The sequence below is a fragment of the Chlorocebus sabaeus genome, chromosome 10 (assembly GCF_047675955.1).
Source record: "Chlorocebus sabaeus isolate Y175 chromosome 10, mChlSab1.0.hap1, whole genome shotgun sequence".
Classification (NCBI taxonomy): domain Eukaryota; kingdom Metazoa; phylum Chordata; class Mammalia; order Primates; family Cercopithecidae; genus Chlorocebus; species Chlorocebus sabaeus.
In genome coordinates, this window is record NC_132913.1 from 109,051,061 (window position 1) to 109,072,230 (window position 21,170).

The 21,170-nt window shown below is 40.9% G+C and overlaps 1 protein-coding gene across 2 annotated transcripts in view; it reads right to left on the reverse strand.

The window, feature by feature from the left end:
- EPHA4 (EPH receptor A4) overlaps window positions 1-20,555 on the reverse strand; it is a 153,326-nt gene extending 132,771 nt beyond the window's left edge. For both annotated transcript variants that reach the window (XM_073020102.1, XM_073020103.1), the window contains exons 1-3: window positions 20,404-20,555; window positions 16,930-16,997; window positions 12,152-12,815 (exon numbers count right to left, since the gene is read on the reverse strand). In XM_073020102.1, coding sequence (XP_072876203.1) covers window positions 12,152-12,815; window positions 16,930-16,997; window positions 20,404-20,494 — 823 coding nt within the window. In that variant the 5' untranslated portion in view covers window positions 20,495-20,555. The remainder of the gene's footprint in view (window positions 1-12,151; window positions 12,816-16,929; window positions 16,998-20,403) is intronic.
- Between the last annotated feature and the right edge of the window lie 615 nt (window positions 20,556-21,170).

Consider the following 21,170-nt stretch of genomic DNA (forward strand, 5'->3'; position numbering starts at 1 on the left):
GTTTTTAAAGTTGCAATAAAAGTTATGATTTTTATACAGTAAAACATTACTTATCTTCAGTAAAAGATTTTATGTTCCTCTAGAAGAAAGATCTAACAATGCTTTTTAAAAAGTTTTAGTGCAATTGTTGAAATTATAATGTAGGATTCTTGTCATATTCAGTAACCATTTAAAATTACTGAAATAGTTGTAGCTCCAACATGTTGTAAAAGAGAATTCCAGAATCATGTATTAGGCTAGAATAAATTAGGTACTTGGGCTTACTTTAGTTAAGTACACTAACCATTCTTTGTCCTATGGAGGAAAGCTTCCAAAAGTAAGATCATTTGAGACCATTCAGTGGTTGATTCCAAATCTTTTAAAAATGCTTTGCATTCATGCAAAGATAATGTTTTTATTTTTCCATCAACATGAGTTTTTTTTTTTCTTACAAAAACAACCACCCTCTTACCTTGTTTTAGTGTATCAGTGCTAATTTTAAAATCTAGGATACAAACAGAAAGGCAGTTCTAAAAGAAAGAGTTTGAAAAGGAAACCTGAATATTCAAATATTACTTTCAACTGCACTTCTTTGCTGGCACCTCCTTAAAGAACAGAGTAATGAAATCTCAATCTCTCCCATTAGTTAATTAGTACCTTTGCACCTTAAGGACTGGAAACACTACGTTGTTAATTATCTACAAGTCCTCGCTCAAAAACCAGTGGCTGCTTATGTCTTCTTTTTCTTATGCATAGGTTTACACAACCCCTAAAAAAAAAAACAAGCCTGTCAAACATTCTTCTCTAAGCACAGGCTAAATATTATAAAATGGAGTGCCCTAACAGCTAAAGGTGAATTCAGTCAACTAGCGCCCTTGTATTGATCTCTTATTTCACCCAACGCTTTTCTTCTAATCCTCTCCATAATTACATGAACTGCTAAAGCTTTCCTGAAGTTGTCAATTCCTCTTGCATCCATTTTCAAATGGCCAGCAGAGAAGCAGTCTGGGCAGTAGATCAAGCTGTCAATGTTGCCCACTTGGGCTACTGACAGTCCTCTTGAAGCCTCCTGGCACCTCTGTCAAGGGCCTCCTAGGGTTCTTCAAAACTCTTCTCCCTTGGAAGAGAGCGAGGAGGGTAAAGGAGCCAGAAAGGTATTGATCCATTCTTTTAACATGCTAATTTGCCTGGGGCTGCTTCAGCCATTGCCAAGCTGGAAACTGCTAAAGGAAACTGGTTTTCAAAGTGGAGATGTCTTTTTCAAACACTTAAATCTGAAAACAAAAGAATCCAAGCCTCAAGTTCACAGTGCAAAGCAAGAGAAGTCAGCCAAACACAAACAGGATAGCTCATGTGTAAAAAGATGTCCTAAAATTAATTGATGAATTTTGATCGAGAAATTTGAAAGTTTGAAATGTATTTTAAATGTCTAAAGTCTGTGAATGCATCGTAACCAATCAGGATGCAACCTATTGAGTAACATTAATCTATGGGAGAAAAATTAAGGCTGATATAATTAAACTGATGTAAAACATTAATAACATTGATACTGATGAATACTTGGGCCTCTCCATAAGTGATGAAAATGGAAAATAAAACTGATTGTTCCTTTAATTGCACCTCTAACTGGCAAACACATCATGAGGCTAGACAAGAAAAAGGAGGGGTTGGGGCATTGCCACATTATGAAAGTATCTTTGTTTACTGCCTTTGTTATCGGTTTATTATTTCATCAATGAAACATACAGTAGAGATAAGACCACAAGACATAATTAAGAGCCTAAAGATTGCAAAGTATTATCATCTTCAGTTTGTAAAATTAATTCATCAAAAGCAATGATTTGCTCGTATTTTTCAGGTCAGGTATTTCTGGGGACATACTGCTAGTTGTGAACGGTTATTAAAGGAAGAAGTCACATAAAAGAGATGGCTGCAATCCTAATGAAGAATCCACTGTGGAAAGCAATAGCTGGGAAAGGTGAAGTCTTAAATCAGGGAAGTTCTTAAGGACAAAAGCCCAAGAGAAAAAGCATTCCTAACTGAGCTGAGTCTTAACTGATCATGAGGTTGGCCCATATTTACCTGCCATGGTATTATGGGAGGAAATCAGTATTCTGTTAACCTCTGACCTCTCAGCTCTGAAGCAGACAAAGGCCCAATCTGGAGCCCTGGGAGAACACAGCCAAATGTCAAACAGCAGGGAAGCGATTGTTACAGAAACATTTGGCTTGGGCACAGGCAGCTTCATTGGGGCAAACTGCTATTCACAGAAACAAGCCATGAAGAGATAACGCCATAAAATATGAACAACATGGAACCTTTTTCGCCTTGCTTCTAAATTGTTAGCTTTATGGGACTTCATGCTGAACAGTATGAAAAAAATCCAATTTGCTTTGAAGCGCATTAGTCTGTCTAACATCCTAATTATTGTTTACATTGCCATTTGCCTTCTATTAAGAATTGAATAATTACCCAGCACTTCATAGTTTAAAAATACAAGCAAACAGGATTATCTGGGTAATTAAGAAACTGTACCACAGCTTTGTACTGGTGCAGAAAATATCTGTAAATGGAAGGGAAATGATAATTATCAATCAACTTACTTCAAATGGTATTTTAAGGATTTTGAGCAATTTGAGATCTGTAACTTATTAAGAAGAGGTTAGTAAGATCACCTTTGAGAAGTGTGGGTCTGTTTAAATCCACCCTGAGAAACAAGAGCCAGATAAGCAGCTGAATTTTCTCATCCACTAATGACACCAGGGAACACACCACGTACAGAGCATTCTGCTGCTCTTTAATCCTAATAATCCATCCCAAATGGACTTTGAACAGCATCATCAAACTTTGTCAGACCATGTGGAGCAAAACCAAAGCTCTTCCACATTTAGATGTTGTTTTAACTGACTTTGCTTTTACTTAATTACACTGCAAGGTCTAGCTATGCCCGTTTTCTGCTCTGAAATTAGTTTGAACTCAAGTCCAATTGAACTTCAAAAACATTTCATGCAAAGTCCTCTTCTTCTAGTTTATAGAATGCCTATGTGATCACGGCCTTTCGGAAGATAGTGCTGGTTTCAACCAGAGTTAAGTTTGTTGGGTAAAATATGCAGTACGCTTGCCTTCCCTTTCTAAAAGGAATAAAGCTAAGGTTAAAAAATAAGTAAATTTGGAGACAGTTGGGGGGAGTGGGGAGGAGGGAGACAGAAACAAAAGACAATATTCAACCAAAAGTTAATCCACAAATATAATAAGGAACAGAATTATAGTCTATACACATTGTAAAGAATTTTATCTGGGGACATAAGTGAAAATATGAAATTTTAATTGTGATTCTAGGTATGAAGATTGATGTATTCGTTCATAGATGAAGAAACACAGATGAAAATCTCAGTGGTGATTTGTACATCATAGATTTTAAATATCTACTCATTGATGGCATGAATGGACTCCAGCCCATGAGTGGCCGAAAGCCTATTTTCAGAACTTCCTGAGCTCTGACGATTCTTTTTCAAAGAATTGTATCTTCTTACTTTACAATTTTTTAAAGCGCTTTGTTGGGACACTTCTGAACATTCCTAGCATAATCTGAATAGTGCCATCCCCTCCCACCTCAGAAAGAACAGCAAGATTCCAGCTGAAGCTGTCACTAAACAGGCAAACCAAGGGATTCACCCAGGCTGGGTTCCTTTTCCAAAGGTCAGAATGAAATGAGCAGCAGGGACTTGGGTTATTGAGCATGGGGCAGGGGGGCCGGAGAGTGACAACCAGCCACGCTGGGGGCAGAGGGTGCATAAAAAGAGCACTGTGCATAGTCTCCTCTCTGCCTCCCACCCCTGATCTCTGGAAGCATTCAAATCAAAACCGAATTCATTTGCATGGTGTCTAAATCACTGGGCTCTGCATAAACAGAAGGAGATTTTGGCTGGGGTTTCCAAAGGAAGCCCTCATTGCCTTTGTGAAAGGGGGAAATGGGTGCGCTGTTTTGCATAAGGGCGAATACAGAATACGCAAATGAAGAATCTGCTGCCTGGAACTGCAGGGCTGGGCAGACAGCTGACGACCTGCATTCACCCAGAAAAGGCTGGGGTCTCCAAAGGGAGTTGTAAGCAGTACCAACATGTGTGTTTCCCAGGAAAAAGAAATAGACCCTGAATATTCATAAAATGTTCATTTAGTCATGGGATTCTTAATTACCCTATAGATCATGGAACCAAGTGACCTCACCTGTTCTCCTCCCCCGAAACAGCTCAGGGGTACCAGCTGTAATGGGATTCAGGGAGAAAGCTTTTATGCCTTAAGTGAAAAAGATACAGTCTCTCAGGGTCCAGGGGACAGCTGAGGCCTTCTTTAATCATTCCTTCTCACAGGCACAGTAAAACTGAAGGGAGCACTGAGCCATGCTATTGGACACAGATAACCACTTTTTAAAAAGCCAAGAGCTATAAATTGCTGCCTAATTTTATAGAAACGTCTAAAGGGTTGAGTAAATAAAATGTCATTCTTCTAAACTACCTGAGTGTCCCAGATTATGAAAAAGTTTTCAGAGCTTTCTTATTTCGTTTTCATTTTGAAAGCCTCTGCATGACCTGCAGAAGTGCAGTCTATGTTACCTTCCAAAGAAACGAAAAGGTGATGGACCAGATGCAGTGGTTCTCATTCTTTTTAGCCTCAGAACCTCCTTACCTTACACTCTCAAAAATTATCAATAATGTTGTCGTGTGTGTGAGTTATAACTACTAATATTTACCAATACAAATAGAAACTGAAAAATGAGGTTTTAAATTATTTCAAATTCTTTGAAAAATAACAATAATTAACTCATTACATGTTAACACAAATAGCATATTTTAAACACTGTTGCCCAAAACAAAAGTAAACTTAGTGAGAAAAGTGGCATTGTTTTACTTCTTTCTCCCCTCCCTTCCTTCCTTCCTTCTTCTTCTTTTTTTTTTTTTTTTTTTGACAGTCTCGCTGTATGGCCCAGGCTGGACTGAAGTGGTGAGACCTTAGTTCACTACAACCTCCACTTCCCAGGTTCAAATGATTCTCCTGGCTCAGCCTCCGGAGTAGCTGGGACTACAAGCTCACGCCACCACGCCCAGCTAATTTTTTTCTTTTTTTTTTCAGTAGAGATGGGGTTTTACCATATTGGTCAGGCTGGTCTTAAACTCCTGACCTCGGATCCACCTGCCTCGGCCTCCCAAAGTGCTGGGATTACAGGCGTGAGCCACTGCGCCCAGCCACTACTTTTTTTTTTTTCCATGTTTCTTGAATGTCTGGCTTAATAGAGGACAACTAGATTCTTTCACAGTAGTCTCATAATTCCCATGATTTGGCTCTCTGTGGTTTTGCCTACCAAAGGTACAGTACAGTAAGATATTTTTGAGATAGGGATAGAAAAAAACGATAGAGGCCATATGCACATAATTTTTATTAAAATATATTGTTATAACTGTTCTATTTTATTATTGTTGTTGGCATTCTCTTACTGTGCTTAATTTATAGCTTAAACTTTAGCAGAGGTACATATGTATAGGAAAAAACATAGTGTGTAAGGGTTTGGTACTATTTGAGCTTTCAGCGTCTATTGAGGGTCTTGGAAATATCCCCCAAAGTTAAAGGGGATCACTATATTTGCTTCTGTATTCAACTTAATAACATTACCATACATCAGTTAGCTTCTAGAAAACTCCACTGTTCACTCACGAGAGAATTAGAAAAAAAAGGCAAATAACATCTTAGTGTTATTAAGAAAGTTTTGACCTTGCAGAGCACATGAAAGGGTCTTGGGGAACATAGCTGGACCACATGGAGAACCACAGTGACTTGGGGCACAGAGGATTGGATCAGTGTAGACAAGACCAGCCATTTGGTACCATCCCTTCACTCTTCCCTGTATTTGTCACCATTGCCTCCTCAAAAGATCAAAACCAAACAAACAAACTTTCTATTCTGGAACCTAAATGAAATGGTTTCTTTGTTGGATTGATCAAACAGCCCATATTGTCACCATATTTCTATCTAACAACAATCAAAATAAGAGTAACAATTTTCACTTTCTAAGCATTTTAATGATTCTAAGCACTGTGCCAGGCCCTTCACACATTCATGCATATACGTTTGCCATATATAATAATAGACTATTGCCACCAATTTGCAAATATGAACTCAAGGTGAGGGAAGCTAAGTTAGTGTCTACAATTGCACATCTGATTAAGTGGCTCAACTCCAAAGGCAGTTACTGGCCATTTTGTGCTAACTGTATGTTAACTTCACGTGCTGCAGAGAATTTTGAAGGTTTAGATGTAAAGAAGATTCATAAACATGATTTAAAAAGGACCAAATTGAGTAGAAATCATCAACAAGGACCTCATTAATACATTAGTCGCATGCAAAGATTTTAATATATCATGTTGACTCCATGAAACATAACTCCACCAAATAATTGTTATATGTGAAACAGGCTGCTATTTATTATACATTCAGTCATTCATTCATTCAATGGACATTTAATGAAACACCATATGTTCCATACTCATCACTGATGTTACTACTCTGGTTACGCCTAATGCTCCCCCCACTGACATTCTCATAAGGAAGTTCTCCTCAATTCATATGTCCAAGATAAAGGCAGAAAAATAACAAAGCAAAGTTAATCATTCAATGTTTTCACAAAAACATACATATATGATTACAAATTAAAGTGTTAGTTTAAAAATATTACCAGGAAATACTGAAACAACCTAGATATCTACCAATAAGGAAAAGATTAAATAAAGCATGGCATACTTATACTACAGAATATTAATCTTCAATGAAGGAGAATTAAGAAAAGCTATATTCTCTAATATACAGTGATATCTATGACAGTCAAGCATCATAAAAACAGGATGACAATTACAAGGATGATTCCATCTATTATTTTAAAAATACATGTATATGGCTATATTTGAGTTGCCTGCCAAATTGTGAAAAATGGTAACTTGTAAAATGTAAGCTTTTGAAAACTGTGTGTGTGTATGTGTGGTGGGTGTGGGGGGGGTGTGGGGGGGGCGGGAGTGGAAGACTTACAATTTTTACTTCATGTAATTCTGTACGAGAAGTTTATCTGACAAGCATGCAGCCCTTTGCCAATGTTAAATTTACCAATTATCCTTCCCCCCGCATTAAGTAGTAAAGTTCAGTTATGTGAAAGTCAAACTTATATTATGACCACCTCTGCTTTGCACAGCAGTAACTGAAAAACCACTTAATAAGGCTTTTTCTTAGAGGCTCAAATCTTAATAGAATAATTATGTCTTAATTCATTTCTGAAAGATACAAAGAAGCTCCGTTAGACTAAAATAAGTCATCAACTCTTGAATACCATATTCAAAAATCCCTAACTGAGATAATTCCTATGCGATGCTTTGGTGAACCCCAAATAGAGACTATTGCGTGATTCACACTCACAAAGGCAGCCTGGACACACAAAGAGGAAAAAAGAAAAGCATAACAGAAAAAGGACAATAATTAAATGCTGCTCTTCTTATAGATAAAGAATTACATTTTTCAAAGATCACAGCCATGCTTCAAAGACAGAGATAAAAGCAGCCATGTGATTCAAGCAATTGATTCTTAATGACATGATTCAAAGGTAGAGGAAAAATTTCAACAGTGCAAAGGATATGAAGCAGCATCTCTGTGAACTAGATTTTAAATACTTCCTTTCCATTACTTCTTTCTCCTAAGCTCCCTCTATAGCATATTTGAGAAAAAAAAAGTAATCAGTTTTTTGACATAGCTCTCTTCCTCTTTTCAGAGCACAAGTCTGTTTATTTTAAAACCATTAGAACATTTCTATCTTGTTCTTTCTTTTAAAAGCTTTTATTATGATACCTTTAGTTGATATGAACACATTTTAATATTGATGACTTCAATATACAACAAAATTGTATGCTTCAGCAAGGCTTGATTCTTACCTAGCTTAATTTTGTCACAGTTGTAATTATTTGGTCTTAAGAGTGACTCCAAAAGAATGTTTTCTTTTTATTGGTATTTTTTTACAGGTATGCTCTGAAAAGTGCTGATTAATATTTCCCAAAGAGAAAATCTGGAGCCGTCCTTTCATTTTTCAGCTTTTTAATTAGGCAAAAAATAAGCTAATAGAGAATCTTTTTGGCCGGGTGTGGTGGCTCACACCTTGTAATCCCAGCACTTTGAGACGCTGAGGTAGGAGGATCACTTGAGGCCAGGAGTTCAAGACCAGCCTAGGAAACATAGTGAGACCTCATCTCTTATATTAAAAAACAAATAATAAAAATAAATTTTAAAAATTTAATAGAATATTTTCCTCTCTTCCTTCTGCTTAATATTTCTAAAGTAATGAAAACAGTCCTGTAAAACATCTGGAACACTGCTTCATTAGGGGTGTGTCTGTCCGGAAGGAGATGTCTGAAGCGGATTTTGTTTCCTTTCTCCAACAGTCTGATGTGGCCTGGAAGCAGGACTAACTAGAATAATTATATTATCCTCTGCATCCAATCACTAGGCAAGTTCAAAGGGCTGCTAACTCCTGGGATACATTCTCCTTGAGAAGATGGGTAAGGAGCTCACACACATTGTTGTTCTACTGAGACCAAGCCAAATCATTTCAGATAATGTTATTCAAGAGAAGAATGAACTTGCAGCTGCTTCAGAGGGCAAACCCACCATCCCCCTGCCCTCATCCTTCCTCTCCATTAGCATGTACTGCTGGGGGTAGGAACTGCAAGAGGAAGTGTAGTTCTGTCCCCAAGGTCCTTTGACGACTCCAGTGGATGATCAGGGTTAGAGTCAAACAACAGCACACCCCAGGCCCCCGCCCGCCCTGCCCATTTTTGCCCAAGGATCCTTTGTCAAACATTTAAGATCTTAATCAATCTTCGCTCTGACCTCCCGGACCCCAAGGAAGATGGATGAGGAAGTAGGTGACCTTTCACCTGTTCTTCTATTTGTCCTGCCACAGTAGAACCATTGAAAAGACAATTGGGGAGGAACCTGCTGCCAGAGTTCTGAAGACTTGGCCAGTTTTCCTTTATATTCCTTCTTAAGCTTTCTTTACACCCTCTTTCTTGTCCTAGCCACAAGTCACTTTTCTCTTGCTCAAAGGAAAGTTCTCTTTCATACCAAGGAGGAAAAAAAAATGACATCCTCCAAATAATATTTGCAATACGAAGTGTGAAAAAGTATATTATTATTTGTCAGGGCAAAGGAGGGAGATGATTCCTATATTTAGCCTTGACGTCAAGGAGTGGTCAGGGATTTTCCTTTCACTATTTCAACTCAACACTCTTAAAAGTCAACAGCTATGCCTTGGGAAGAGCACAATGACAACGGAAATGCTAGTATCAAGTTGTTGCATGATCTGTGAGGTGACTTTTACCAATCTTACAACCCCAAGTCCTCATCGCAAGTCTGTAAACTAAATATAACTATTATCATCCCATTTTATGGATGAACAAACCAAGGTTCACAGGGCTTAAGAAACATGCTCAAGGTCATCTAGCTAAGACCAAATTCATACATCTTTCCTTGTCTCTATATTCTTTCCATTGTGCCTGGGTGCTACCTCTTGATGCCTGTCACGATATCAAGGATAGGGCCAACCATTTTTATTACTCCCAAGACTTTTAGTGTCTCAAGTCATCTTTTAAAAGTCCCACTCAAGCTTGGAATCCTTTGTCATTCAAGTTTTTTCTTACCTAACTTCATCAGAAATTTTCACATGGCAATAATAGAAACAAACAACCAAAGTGCAGGGTCTTGTGCAAAAAGTGTCTTGAAAGAGTTAATCATTTTATTAACAGGGAAAAAAATCAAAATAACAAAAACAAAAATAAAAGCAAAACAAAAACAAACTTGGTCAACACGCCTGAAAACACTGAAGTTTCTCAAAAACGACTCAATCCACCTTCTTCTTCTGTTAAATATCTGGCCAGGAACAGGATAGGAACAGCTAGCTCGGAAGGAACAAATAGGAACAGCTAGCTCGGAAGTAGACTGGATTTGAAACCCTGAATTCCTCCCCTTCGAGGAACCACGTGATTAACTGGATCCCCAAGACTATTTCCATAAAGCAAACCAGAAAAATGTTCAATTGCCTTTATGTTCACTTTCCCCACCATCTTCTTCTCTTTTCTTTCTAATTTTGGTTGTAAAAATGTCAAGGAGTTTCACAATGTAGCAATGTATGAGTTACCAGGCTCTGTGACAATTGAAAATCAATGACATTAGATACACGAAGATGTGCTAACCCTGAGAGTGAACATTTTAGCAGGAAATGGAAGCCAGTGTTGTTTTACTTAAAATATATATAAGAATCTTGACATGTGAAGATGTGCAGGTCCTGTCTTACAAAACGGAAAAGGCAGAATAATTTACTCTAAAATGTGACGGCATGTCATTGCCCTGCTCATTTCACTGTTCCTGCTATGATCATAGTAATTTAGGTGCCAGCAACAATGCACTCACATATTTTCTTATATTAATACCGGAATATACTTTGGGGTATCAATTCGGTACAGCTTATCTAGCAGTTGCTAAGTCGAGAGCAAACAAAAAATCGAGGCATTAATCTTTATTTTAAAAATCCTTGAATTCCAACTTGTAAACTTTTAAATTTACATATTTTCCTTTTTTAAAAAAATTTTTAACTCTGAATCAACAGAAAAGACAGCCACTCTTTATTCTATTTACAACAAAATGAAAGAACATTGACTGTTAGTTACTCCTAGAAATACTATAGCTAAGCAGGAATGCCACTTCAGAAAAGTATAAACTATGAAAGGAGTAACGCGCAACTTTATGACACCAAATCACCAAAAACGCAATTCTCTTCAGGTCATAACTGGATTTTCAGTCAATCAAGTGAATTACCCCATAGTTAATCCCACCCTGTCATTAAGATGGTTGAAATGCCAGACAAATTGTTTGGCAGTCAGTTATTTCAGGCTGTTTAATCACCAAATCAGATGAACCATGTGGCAATGCCATCTACAGCTCAACAATTACCCAGAGAAAAGATAAATCTGATTGTTTCATAGATGAGACCAGAATTACATTCTAACTATTTAGTAGTAACCATAACAGCATTGGCAGCCGCAGACTATTGATAACTACTATTATAAAAACAAATACCAAGCAAGACAAAAACTTAGAATAAAAGACATTCTTAAGTCTTATTAAATACATGACAAACAATCCGTATAAATAGGAATTACTCTCATCTCTTACTCAGATACAAAGCTTCTGTAAAGCAAGGGACTTTATACACTCCCCAGCATTCTGTCAGGAAGGGGTAAAAGGGAAGAATAAATTGCATACATTGAACCTTAGATGAGAAAAAAAAATTCACTTAGTAATACGGTAAGTAGTAATTAACATGATAAAAATACATAGATTTCTTCAAAAACTCAATAACTGAAATCAATAGCAAATCGTGACCCAATTTGCTATTGCTTCTGACCACGGATCAAATAAGAAGACTCTTGCTTGCTTTATTATCACCTCCTAAGAGAAATAAAGAGGTCTTTCATCAAGATTGATTTCATTTAGAGAACCCATCAGTGGGTGCTCAGAGAACAGAATGTACTTGAAGCAATGCCTCCACTTCGTTGGGTCGCATCTCCACCGGTCCACAAGGCAGAAAGAAAAAATGGACTTTCTTCACTCGATTTTAATCAGTGGGCGGGAACTGGAACAACTTAATCCTAATTTCACATTTAGATCATTCACGCACATATGCAGAAGATGGGAGATATTTACAATCTTTGTCATTTTACCAAGTCCGTAGACAGGAAAACTATGGCTCAAAAATGTGTCCGCCCTCCTTAAGTAAGGATCAATCAAGGCTGTTTCTTCAGCTTGTTCATTTACATTTCAGAGGGCGCATCAAGCCAGTTCAGATCTGAGTGCCTGTTAGCAAATGTGTTTGGCTTTCTGCTGATTACACCAGCATCATTTATTTTGTCAGTATTAGAAACGTCTTAGCTTTGCCACCTGGAGCTATAGCACTTACTCATTAGACCCCTATGTCCCACCACATCCCACAGGGGCTGCTAATTACTGGCTTTACTCCATTTAGTCTCATCTCTGATTTAATTACTTGCACTAAGCCCCAATGAAAAAACTACAATATGGACCCTCTTACCTTGGCATTCTCCGCTCCGCTCCTCATGCCCAGCGTTGCATAGACAGTTGCCAATGGGTACCAGCCATTCACCATCTGCCCCACAGTACATTTTTGGCACATCCTTCTCTTCTGAGTTGTTGACACAGGAGCCTCGAACTTCCACCAGGGAAGACGTATCAGCCCCTGTGATGGTGTCGGGAAACTGGGCCAGATTGCGGACTGTGAGTGGACACTTTTTATAGAACACACGGACTGATACCAGGGCAATGCAGGCCCCCACATCCTGAAAAGCCAGGTAAAACCCCTTTTTGCTTAATGGCCCTACATCCCGGATCTCGGTGTTCAGCTTCATGATTCTGTCACCAATGTCCACTTGGGTGAAGCTCTCATCAGCAGCAATGGTGTCAATTTTGACAAACTGGTTCTCTCTGATGAAACGCTCTTTGTCGTTGTCTGATTCATAGTAGTACAGGTTAAACGTCTCCTTGCAAGTCCCCATGACGCCCGGAAGACTGTTGCAGTCCCTCAAGGTGAATTTAATCTCAATATATACCCTCTGAGCCCCTTCTCGGGTGATCCAATCAGTTCGTAGCCAGTTATTCTGGCTGGGTTCCATCACATTGCACACTTGGTAGGTTCGGATTGGTGTATTTTTTTCATCCATGATACTCACTTCCTCCCACTGCAAAGATCCAAAGCAGATGTATCAACTACAAAGTTTCATCATGCAGTGATTTGTCAATCCCATTTTATTCTCATAGGACACCTGATTATTTTCCTTTCAATAATGAAGCAAACTACTGAGCACCCATCATCACTAATAAAGGATCTTATGGGAGATAAGATAATATTTTATTGAGGAAGTGTTTTTTTGTTTGTTTTTTTTTAATTGTTTCAATCTTTTGCCTGAAATCCAGAGGCAATGGTGGATTTACTGCTTGTGAGTTCTCAGCGGTTCCTTGTGGTGGTCCAACAACCTCAAATTCACCTATTACAACAGCTACAATTTCAAGTGGCAACAGTTCAAATTTACTCATAAATGAAAAACTAGTATGTGTATTGTTTCAACCACTGAGCAGAGACCTGCAAATTAAGGGCAGGAAGAGTAGAGCTTGCCAAAGGAAGACAATTATCAGTTAATTAGTAGTGCTCCTGTCAGAACTTTGCTCTCTAATACCTTAAAAAAAAAAAAAAAAAAAAGCAATTGATTTTTTTGGCACCCTCGCTACTCTTTAAAGGGGAAAAGAAAATCCCACCATTCTGGTTTCAGTAATCCTAGGAAGACAGGGAGTAAATTTTATGGCTGGATTTCTCAAATATGCTATCATTTATAATAGTAGACAGCTTTTCAAGAGTGTGTATTCAATTTAAAAATGTGTACATGTTCTCATTTTTAAAACATAGACAAATAACAAAACTAGAAAACAGACATGCTTTGCTTCTAACTCTTCCACCAACATTAAAAATAAAATAGCAAGTGGTATTTATGACTGAAGGCCCAAGAAAATGAAAGGAGATAGTACCATTTTCTTTGCATTCTACTTCCTAACACAAAGAATCTAATGGTAGGACAACTTGAATTCAGCAGAATTCACTGTGACTAAAGTAATCATTTCACTCTCATTATAGCTTTTAAAAATAAGCCTAAAAGCAGCAAAACTTTTGGGGATCCTACTAGACTGCTAGGCAGCCTCAAATTTTTCATTAACATCTATAGTAACGCATTGACATAGATCTGTTATAAATCAGCTGAAGTATCTAACAAACATATGAATATAATTAGAAGGAACAAAAGATAGTTTTTTAAAAATTTGTATTCTGTGATAGCTCCACTTAAAGCTCCATGCAGTCCAATGAAGTACATAGAATCATTAATGCATCTTTTAACGGGTTTCCCAACTATGCACTGGAAAACTCTTAATGGATGGAAATGTTACTATGTGAAGGACCATAAGCCATAAAATTCTGTATCCTTTTCATTTGCTACCATTATAAAAGTTGAAACTAGGAGGAGTAAGTGCCCTGTGGTGATGAAAATTTCTTTTTATCCAGTAAGCAATAAAATCACCAGTAATTTACTTATTTTAGGAAATTCATGTAAATCCAAAAATAGATTCCCATCTTCAAAAAAACCTACTCAGCATGCTTCCCTTCTCAGAACAATGGGAATATGGAAAAACACATTTATCAATGAAGGCACATAGACCATCTCTACAGAGTTCATGCAGGTAATTCAGGTCTAATATGAACTTTTCAGTCTGAACTTAATTGTCTAACCACATTGATCAATTCACCGGAATAGTGACAAATCCTCCCTTAGTTTTATATTTCACAATCAGTGTCAGCAACTCAATGTACTCTTGTAAGTGAATATTACCAAGAAAGTAGCTTTTTGCTACAACGATGTTATCAGGAGCCATCACTTTCCCTAACTCTCATGTCTTGCTTAGTTGTTCTTATAGACAAACAATGGATTGTCTCTGATTCTAATTTATATTTTCCTGGGTGATATTGTCAAATCAAGTTTGTTTTTTACTTTTTAAACATAACAACAACAAGAAATAAATGTCATTATCAGACCAAATTACTATCTCAAGTTAACAGTGAATAAAGACATTAAATGTCCTAACTGCAAGCAGAGATTTTAGAATGATCAAGACTCTATATGCTTTTACTCTCAGCTAGAAAGAACTTTCTAAAGACAATCAATCTATTCCTCACTGATAGATATCCAATTCATCCCTTTGCTCTATGCCTGAAAAAGTTCTCATCAATTATAAAATCTAGAGATTAATTAAACTTTATAACTTGACACAATTTCTCAATGGCTACTATGTATTTTGCAACGACTAATTCTTTTATATACAAATAAAATTTCATTTATCTTACAATAATGCTTAAAATGTTACATGCCTAATATTTGAGAAAAAGAAAAAACCTGCCTATATCCAGCCCATGAAAAGTACTTGGTTGTATACAATCAGCTCTGCATAGTTTTAAATAGACTTGAAGACAACCAAAATAAGTTTTGTGTCTAGAAAAAGTGACCAGGTGCTCTTTCAGCAGCTCTGGAGAAGAAGAAGAAGAAGAAAAAAAAGATGTCTGCAGCATATTAAATTGCAATAAAAGCTTTCTAGAAACTAGACAGACTATGGACTGTACCCTAAAATGTGTCAGTCCCTGCTTTCATATAGCTCACACATATATTTAGTGAAACAAGTCAGGTTCAAAATTTCATTAGATGTATATTCTCTTCAAACTTAAAAGCAGCCAGTAAGAAAAATGAGGCTGATTAAATTTATTACTACAAGTACTGATACTTTCCATCCTCAATTTTACCAGCAGTTCTAATACATTTTAACCTACCAAGCAATATCCCTGGTACATATAGCCTGGGAAAGCATCGCCTGAATCAGTGACCTTTCCAGGGTATAGGATTAACAATGAGTCTGACTCTCACCAAGATAAAGCTGTACCTTTCTTCACATTCAAAGGATGAGGGCAATTGCCTGCAATCAGTGGTGAATACAGCCTGTCTACACGGCCAGAGGCCTGCCAATCACTCCTCCCTCCTTTAAAAAGATGGTTTTAAGGGCAGACTGGAATTTTTCAGCAGAGAACAAACCAATGACAGTCAAGTTCAGGCAGAAAAATAGGAAGACAGGACAATCTGTTTTATTTCAGGTGGATTACAAAATTTGTTTGCAACAAGACAGCCTAAAATTCTCCATTTTCATGACTATTTTCTTGCTTGGTCTTAGTTCTGAAATATGTCCTTGATAACAGACTCTATGAATCTTTATTTTAAAATCCTTCATTCTTTATTCAATGGACCCGTGTGGAGCCCATGCCAGGTTCTAGAGTTACAGTTTTTGCCTAGTAAAGACTCCTAATCTTTCACCCCCATTGTTTTTAATCAATTGACTCGGCCAAAAACTCTCAAGCCTGTGAAGGTAGGATGATTTGTTTAATTTTTAAAGGATTCGAGAGTTATTTCAGTTTGGCAGAAGTCAGTAACATGTTGTACTGTTTTCTTTCCAAAACTGATTCATTCTGACTGGTGATTTAGGGGGAGTAGGAGAATGTGGCCATTGACCTGGTAAGATGGAGGCAGTAATGACAAGTGTTATAAATTTGAAAAGAAATGAAGTGATGCTTTCTTCAGACTTTATAATCCAGCCTACTCAATCCCCAAAGATTCTTCAAGATTATAGACACTTAAACTTTTCATATTTAGCACCATGAATGCACAAGCGTGGGGTTTTTCTGACACAACTTCACATGACTGTCTCTCAGTGTGCAAGAGAACAGCAGCTGACTTAAGAGTGAGAACAAGGTACAGAGCTTTCCTGCAGTCCATGCAGGTACAATTAGAAATGTCTTCTCTCTCGTATCTTTATTTATTCTTTTTTTTCATCTGGAAGCAGGACAATTGCTCTTAAATTAACCCTGTCAGGACTTCACGGCCATCACAGTAATAGGCATAAATTCTAATTTGGTCCCCGGATCATATTTCCTGTCGGTATTTTAGTTTTAAATAGGCATCTAAGTCTATGCCTCCACCAGTCTCCTAATTTTGAAACCCCTTTCTGCCCTTTTGGCTTCTAGTTCTTCCATGACAGAGCTATCCAAAGGGAGTATAGGATTTCTCCAACAAAGCGTAATTCACTTCATAGGCCACAGTGGAAATCTGACCCCCTCACCACAATCAACAAGAATCAAGCCATTAGGACTCTCAGAAAGTTACTAATCACTCCTTTTTTACCCTTTGGATCAGAGAGCAACTTAGGACTTACCCCTCCTTCCAGAGGGCTTGCTATCCACCCAAGTTCTCCCTGAACAGATCTGGAATCCAGTAAGGTAACTGCAAAAAACAAAACAAAACAAAACAAAAGAAAAATAGATTAATTTCCAATTGCAAAAAGCCAATAACACAAAAACCATTTGCTTGAGCGTTTCCATATGTGCTGAGGGCGCGCATATCCAACACTGATCAAAACGTAAACTTGGGCTCACTTATGTAAATAATCATTACTCATTTGATCTTCTCCCCCTCTTCAAATCTGCAGGTTCTTATTTATTTAACTTGCTTAGCATTTAAAATTCCATCCTAGGACCCACTTGATTCATTTTTCTAAAAAGGATGAATAGAGAATCTGAAGTACAATTCAAAAAGATAAATACATCTATGTAGAGCAGTTGCACTCCAGAGCAAAATCTGCATTCATCTCTGTCTGGTGTCTACTAGAATTATTTGTTTTTGCAAGTTTCAGATGACCACATAACTCATCAGGGTGACAGAGTCACAAGTGAATTCTCTCTTCTATCAGAGAGTATCCTATCCAAAGGGTCAGGCAAAGGCTCTCCCTAACATTTTCCCTTCCACAACCAAGTAAATAGTCCATGAATATGGTATCCGCTGTTTTTCTAAGTATCAAAGTTTCAGAAAGAGGGAATGCCAGAGGTGCGGAATCAGAATGCAAATGTACCTCAAGTATTCTCTCTTTCTCAAGATGTGTCAGGGACAATCAGAGACTCGTCTTCCACCCCTAGGAACTTACTGGCTTGAATTTTAGGTATGGAGTGCTGCCTAACGGCTTTAGTGTGCTTGTGCTACACCTAAGAGTGCGTCAAAGCTTGGGGGGAAGGGAGGACAGCCTACCGAGCTGCGGTACCCCGCTCAGGCTAGAACAGCGCTAGGTAAGGGGAACATCCAAAAGGACGCAATGAATTCAAAACCTCTCTTTCCCACCGAGATCTGCAGTCCTGGGTGTCGAAAGGCCCACCTCAAAGGAAAACACTGGGTTATTAATTTGATCAGCCAGGCTGGCTCCTCAGGCTGGGGGAGGGGTGGGAATGGGAGGCCTTCCTCCGTGCTCATGCGCACCTCAACTCTCAAGCTTACCCCCAGGCCCCTGGATTCTGCCCACTTTCCCTCTCATGACACCTCAAAGTCAATGGAGTTAAAAATCAGTCTCTTTCCCCTAGTTTTCCCGGGGAGTCTGAATTCCTGGGGTCTGTTAATGATTTTAAAATATAGAGCCTTCCCTGGGTCGCTCCCGCCTGGAGTTCCCACCCCCTTCCCTCCCCCACCCCCACCACCGCAACCCACCCCCTTTCCTCCTCCACCCCCACCACCGCAACCATTCTCTCCTCTCTGTCCCTAGAGAAAGGCCCATCCATTTGGATTTATGTAAGGTGGATTAGGGACACAAAGGAAACAATAAGACCCAATTTACAAAAAAAGGGAGGGAGTAGAAAGGGAGGGTAAAAGGGAGAAAAGGAAACGTGATGGGAATAGAAAGCAACAAAGTGAATTAATTTTTAAGGGGGAGATGGGGGAGGGGAGGGGAACAGATATCCCTCCCTCCCCTTCAACAGGAGCCTAGGGCTCTCAGCGCCTTTTTGTCTTGGGCTCCCAAGTTTTTCTCCTAAAAGAAAAAAAAAGCGGGGGGGGGGGGGGTGTTAAAAAAAAAAGAAAGAAAGCAAACAGTCTCTACATCTGGGGCGAGAGAGGTCTCAGGGGACGTCCTAACAAGTGTGTGAAGTGGCCAGGAGAACGCGGGATCAACGATTCCGCTCAGGGGAATGAATAAGCTTAGGGACCGAGGGGCGGCGGCGGCTGAGATGGCACCAGAACCACCAGAAGCCACGTCGGAAGGATAGGGGAGACCCAGAGGGTGAGAGAGCGCCCCTTTCCTCTCAAGCAACGTCTGTGGGCAGGTGTATAAATCTCTCAGAGCCTCCGTCTGGAGAGCTCCGGGTACCGGCTGAGCTAAGTTGGTTTTTGGCTCCCTCCTTCGGAACAGAGAAAACGACAGATTGCACAGGGATGGTTGGACGGATGTCTGGAGAGATGGTAAGATGAATGCATGGATGGATGGGTGGATGGATGGATGGATGGATGGATGGAGGGACGGATGGACGGACGGACGGATACATGGCTGGATGCATTATGGATGGATGCATGGACAGATGGACGGATGGATGCACGGAGAGACGGATGGATGCAGAGATGGATGGATAGACGGATGGACGTACGGATGGATAGATGGATGCCGGAAAGGAGAATGAGAGACCGATGCAAGACTAGATGCACGCAGGCGGATGTACGAGCATACTCTGGAACACAGCACGAGCATACACTCGAACACATGCGCACACACTCAGGACATTTGCGAACAGACATACAATCCTCCGCGTCCGCTTCCACGCAGGCATTCGCGCACCTACATACACACAGTTGCACGCGCGCGCACACACACACAGGCACACACACGCAGACATGCACACACACGCAGACATGCACACACACATACATGCATGCGCGCGCGCGCGCGCACACACACACACACACACACACACACACACACACCGTTCGCCTCTCCCTGGGTTTCTCAGTAACTAAATGATCACCGCCCCCGGCCCCCGCCGCCCCATCTCCCGACACAGACACACAGGCACATACAATCCTCCCAGCACGTCCGAACGGATGCACAGAAAACTGAGCACCCAGACGGGTCCCGTCGATTCCGCACGTTAGCTTTAAACAGTGTGCAATTCTGGGGCGAAAAGCTAAAACTCGACTGCGTTCAACTTGCCGGCGGGTTCCCCAAGTCTGCGGGGTGAAGAGCCCAGGCCCCTCAGGCCCGCAATGGCACCCTCGGGGCGCTGGGCTTGGTGAGGAGAAAGGTGTCTGACTCTGGGTGCTAGAAACCAGGTCACTGGCGCCTAACGAGCGGCGCCACGACCGCTGCGCTGCGGAGCAGGCCCCGCAGCCCGGTCCCGAGAAGCGCAGGGCTCGGGAAACTTTGCAGAAACCAGAGCTCGAAAGGCTTTCGCTAGAACCCGGGAGCACCAAGCCTTCAGTGTGCTCCGGGCTGCGTTTTCCCCTCGCCCCGGGCTGGCTCCGGAGAGGACGTGGTTCTTGTAATTTTTTTTTTTTTTCCCCAAATCCTGGTGTTGTCTCCCGTGCATCCCCTCGGGGCGCCTCGAGCGGGCCTCGCCGGCGGATGCTGATAAACTTTGGCCTTTCGTTACAAACTTGGACAGACCAGCCGCGTGCACGGGTCACGGCCTCGGGGCAAGCTGCCCGGCAGTTCCCCGCTGCCCCTTCGCCGAGCCCCTTGCCCCGGCCCTCTTCTCCCGAATCGGGACGCACTGCTCACGCCGGGCTCCCCCCGCACCACCTGGCCCTGCGCTCCTGAGGATCCCTCACCCGTGATGGCCTCTCGCTGTCCCCTACCACAGAAAGGCCGTCCCGCTCTTACCTTCATTCGCGGGGTACACCCTGGAACCGGTGACAGCGTCGCAAATCCCGAAGAGACACGAAAAGAGGGCGAAATAGAAAATCCCAGCCATGGTTCGCCGGTGCCAACGCTGCTCCTGCCGCTTCTATCCCAGTGGAATAAATGCTTAAGTTAGGAGAGCAGCGGGCTGAAGACATTGCCAAGGGGGCGGGCCCGGCCGGTGACGTAAGCCCGCCAGTCCGGGGCCCGCGGCCAATGGCGGCGCAGACGGGACAACCGAGGCCCCGCCTTCAGCGCGTAGGGTCCGCCCCAGGGTTCCGCCCCCTCCGGGCTCTGCGGGGCGAGAGGTCTCCCGGGGCTCGAGGGGGCGAGCACCGCTTGGTCCCCGCCCCCGCCTGCCGGAGGGAGCCAGCGGGATCCCCCACGTCACCTCGAAGGTCAAGCCCCTGGACGGCGGAGGGAGCTTCGAAAAGCTTGGAATTGACCGAGGGGAGCCAGAGAAGAAGTTGGCAACCTTTTCTCCCACCACGGGCGGTTTGAAATGGAGGAAAACGCTCTTTTATTGAAATAAAAGAAGTCTAACTTGACCTGTCCCTCTGCGGTTGCTTCTTTAGGAGGGTCGACTTGTCTGCGTCCAGCGCGCCCGGGCTGAGCTGCACGCGCGCGCCTGCCACCGCCACCCTCTGCCGCCTTGCCCTGTTTTTGTCTTTATGGCGCTTCCCCCTCTGAAATGCTCTTTTGGGGGAGTTTTGTGGCTTCATGACTTGCTTCTTCCCTGGCTCCCCAGA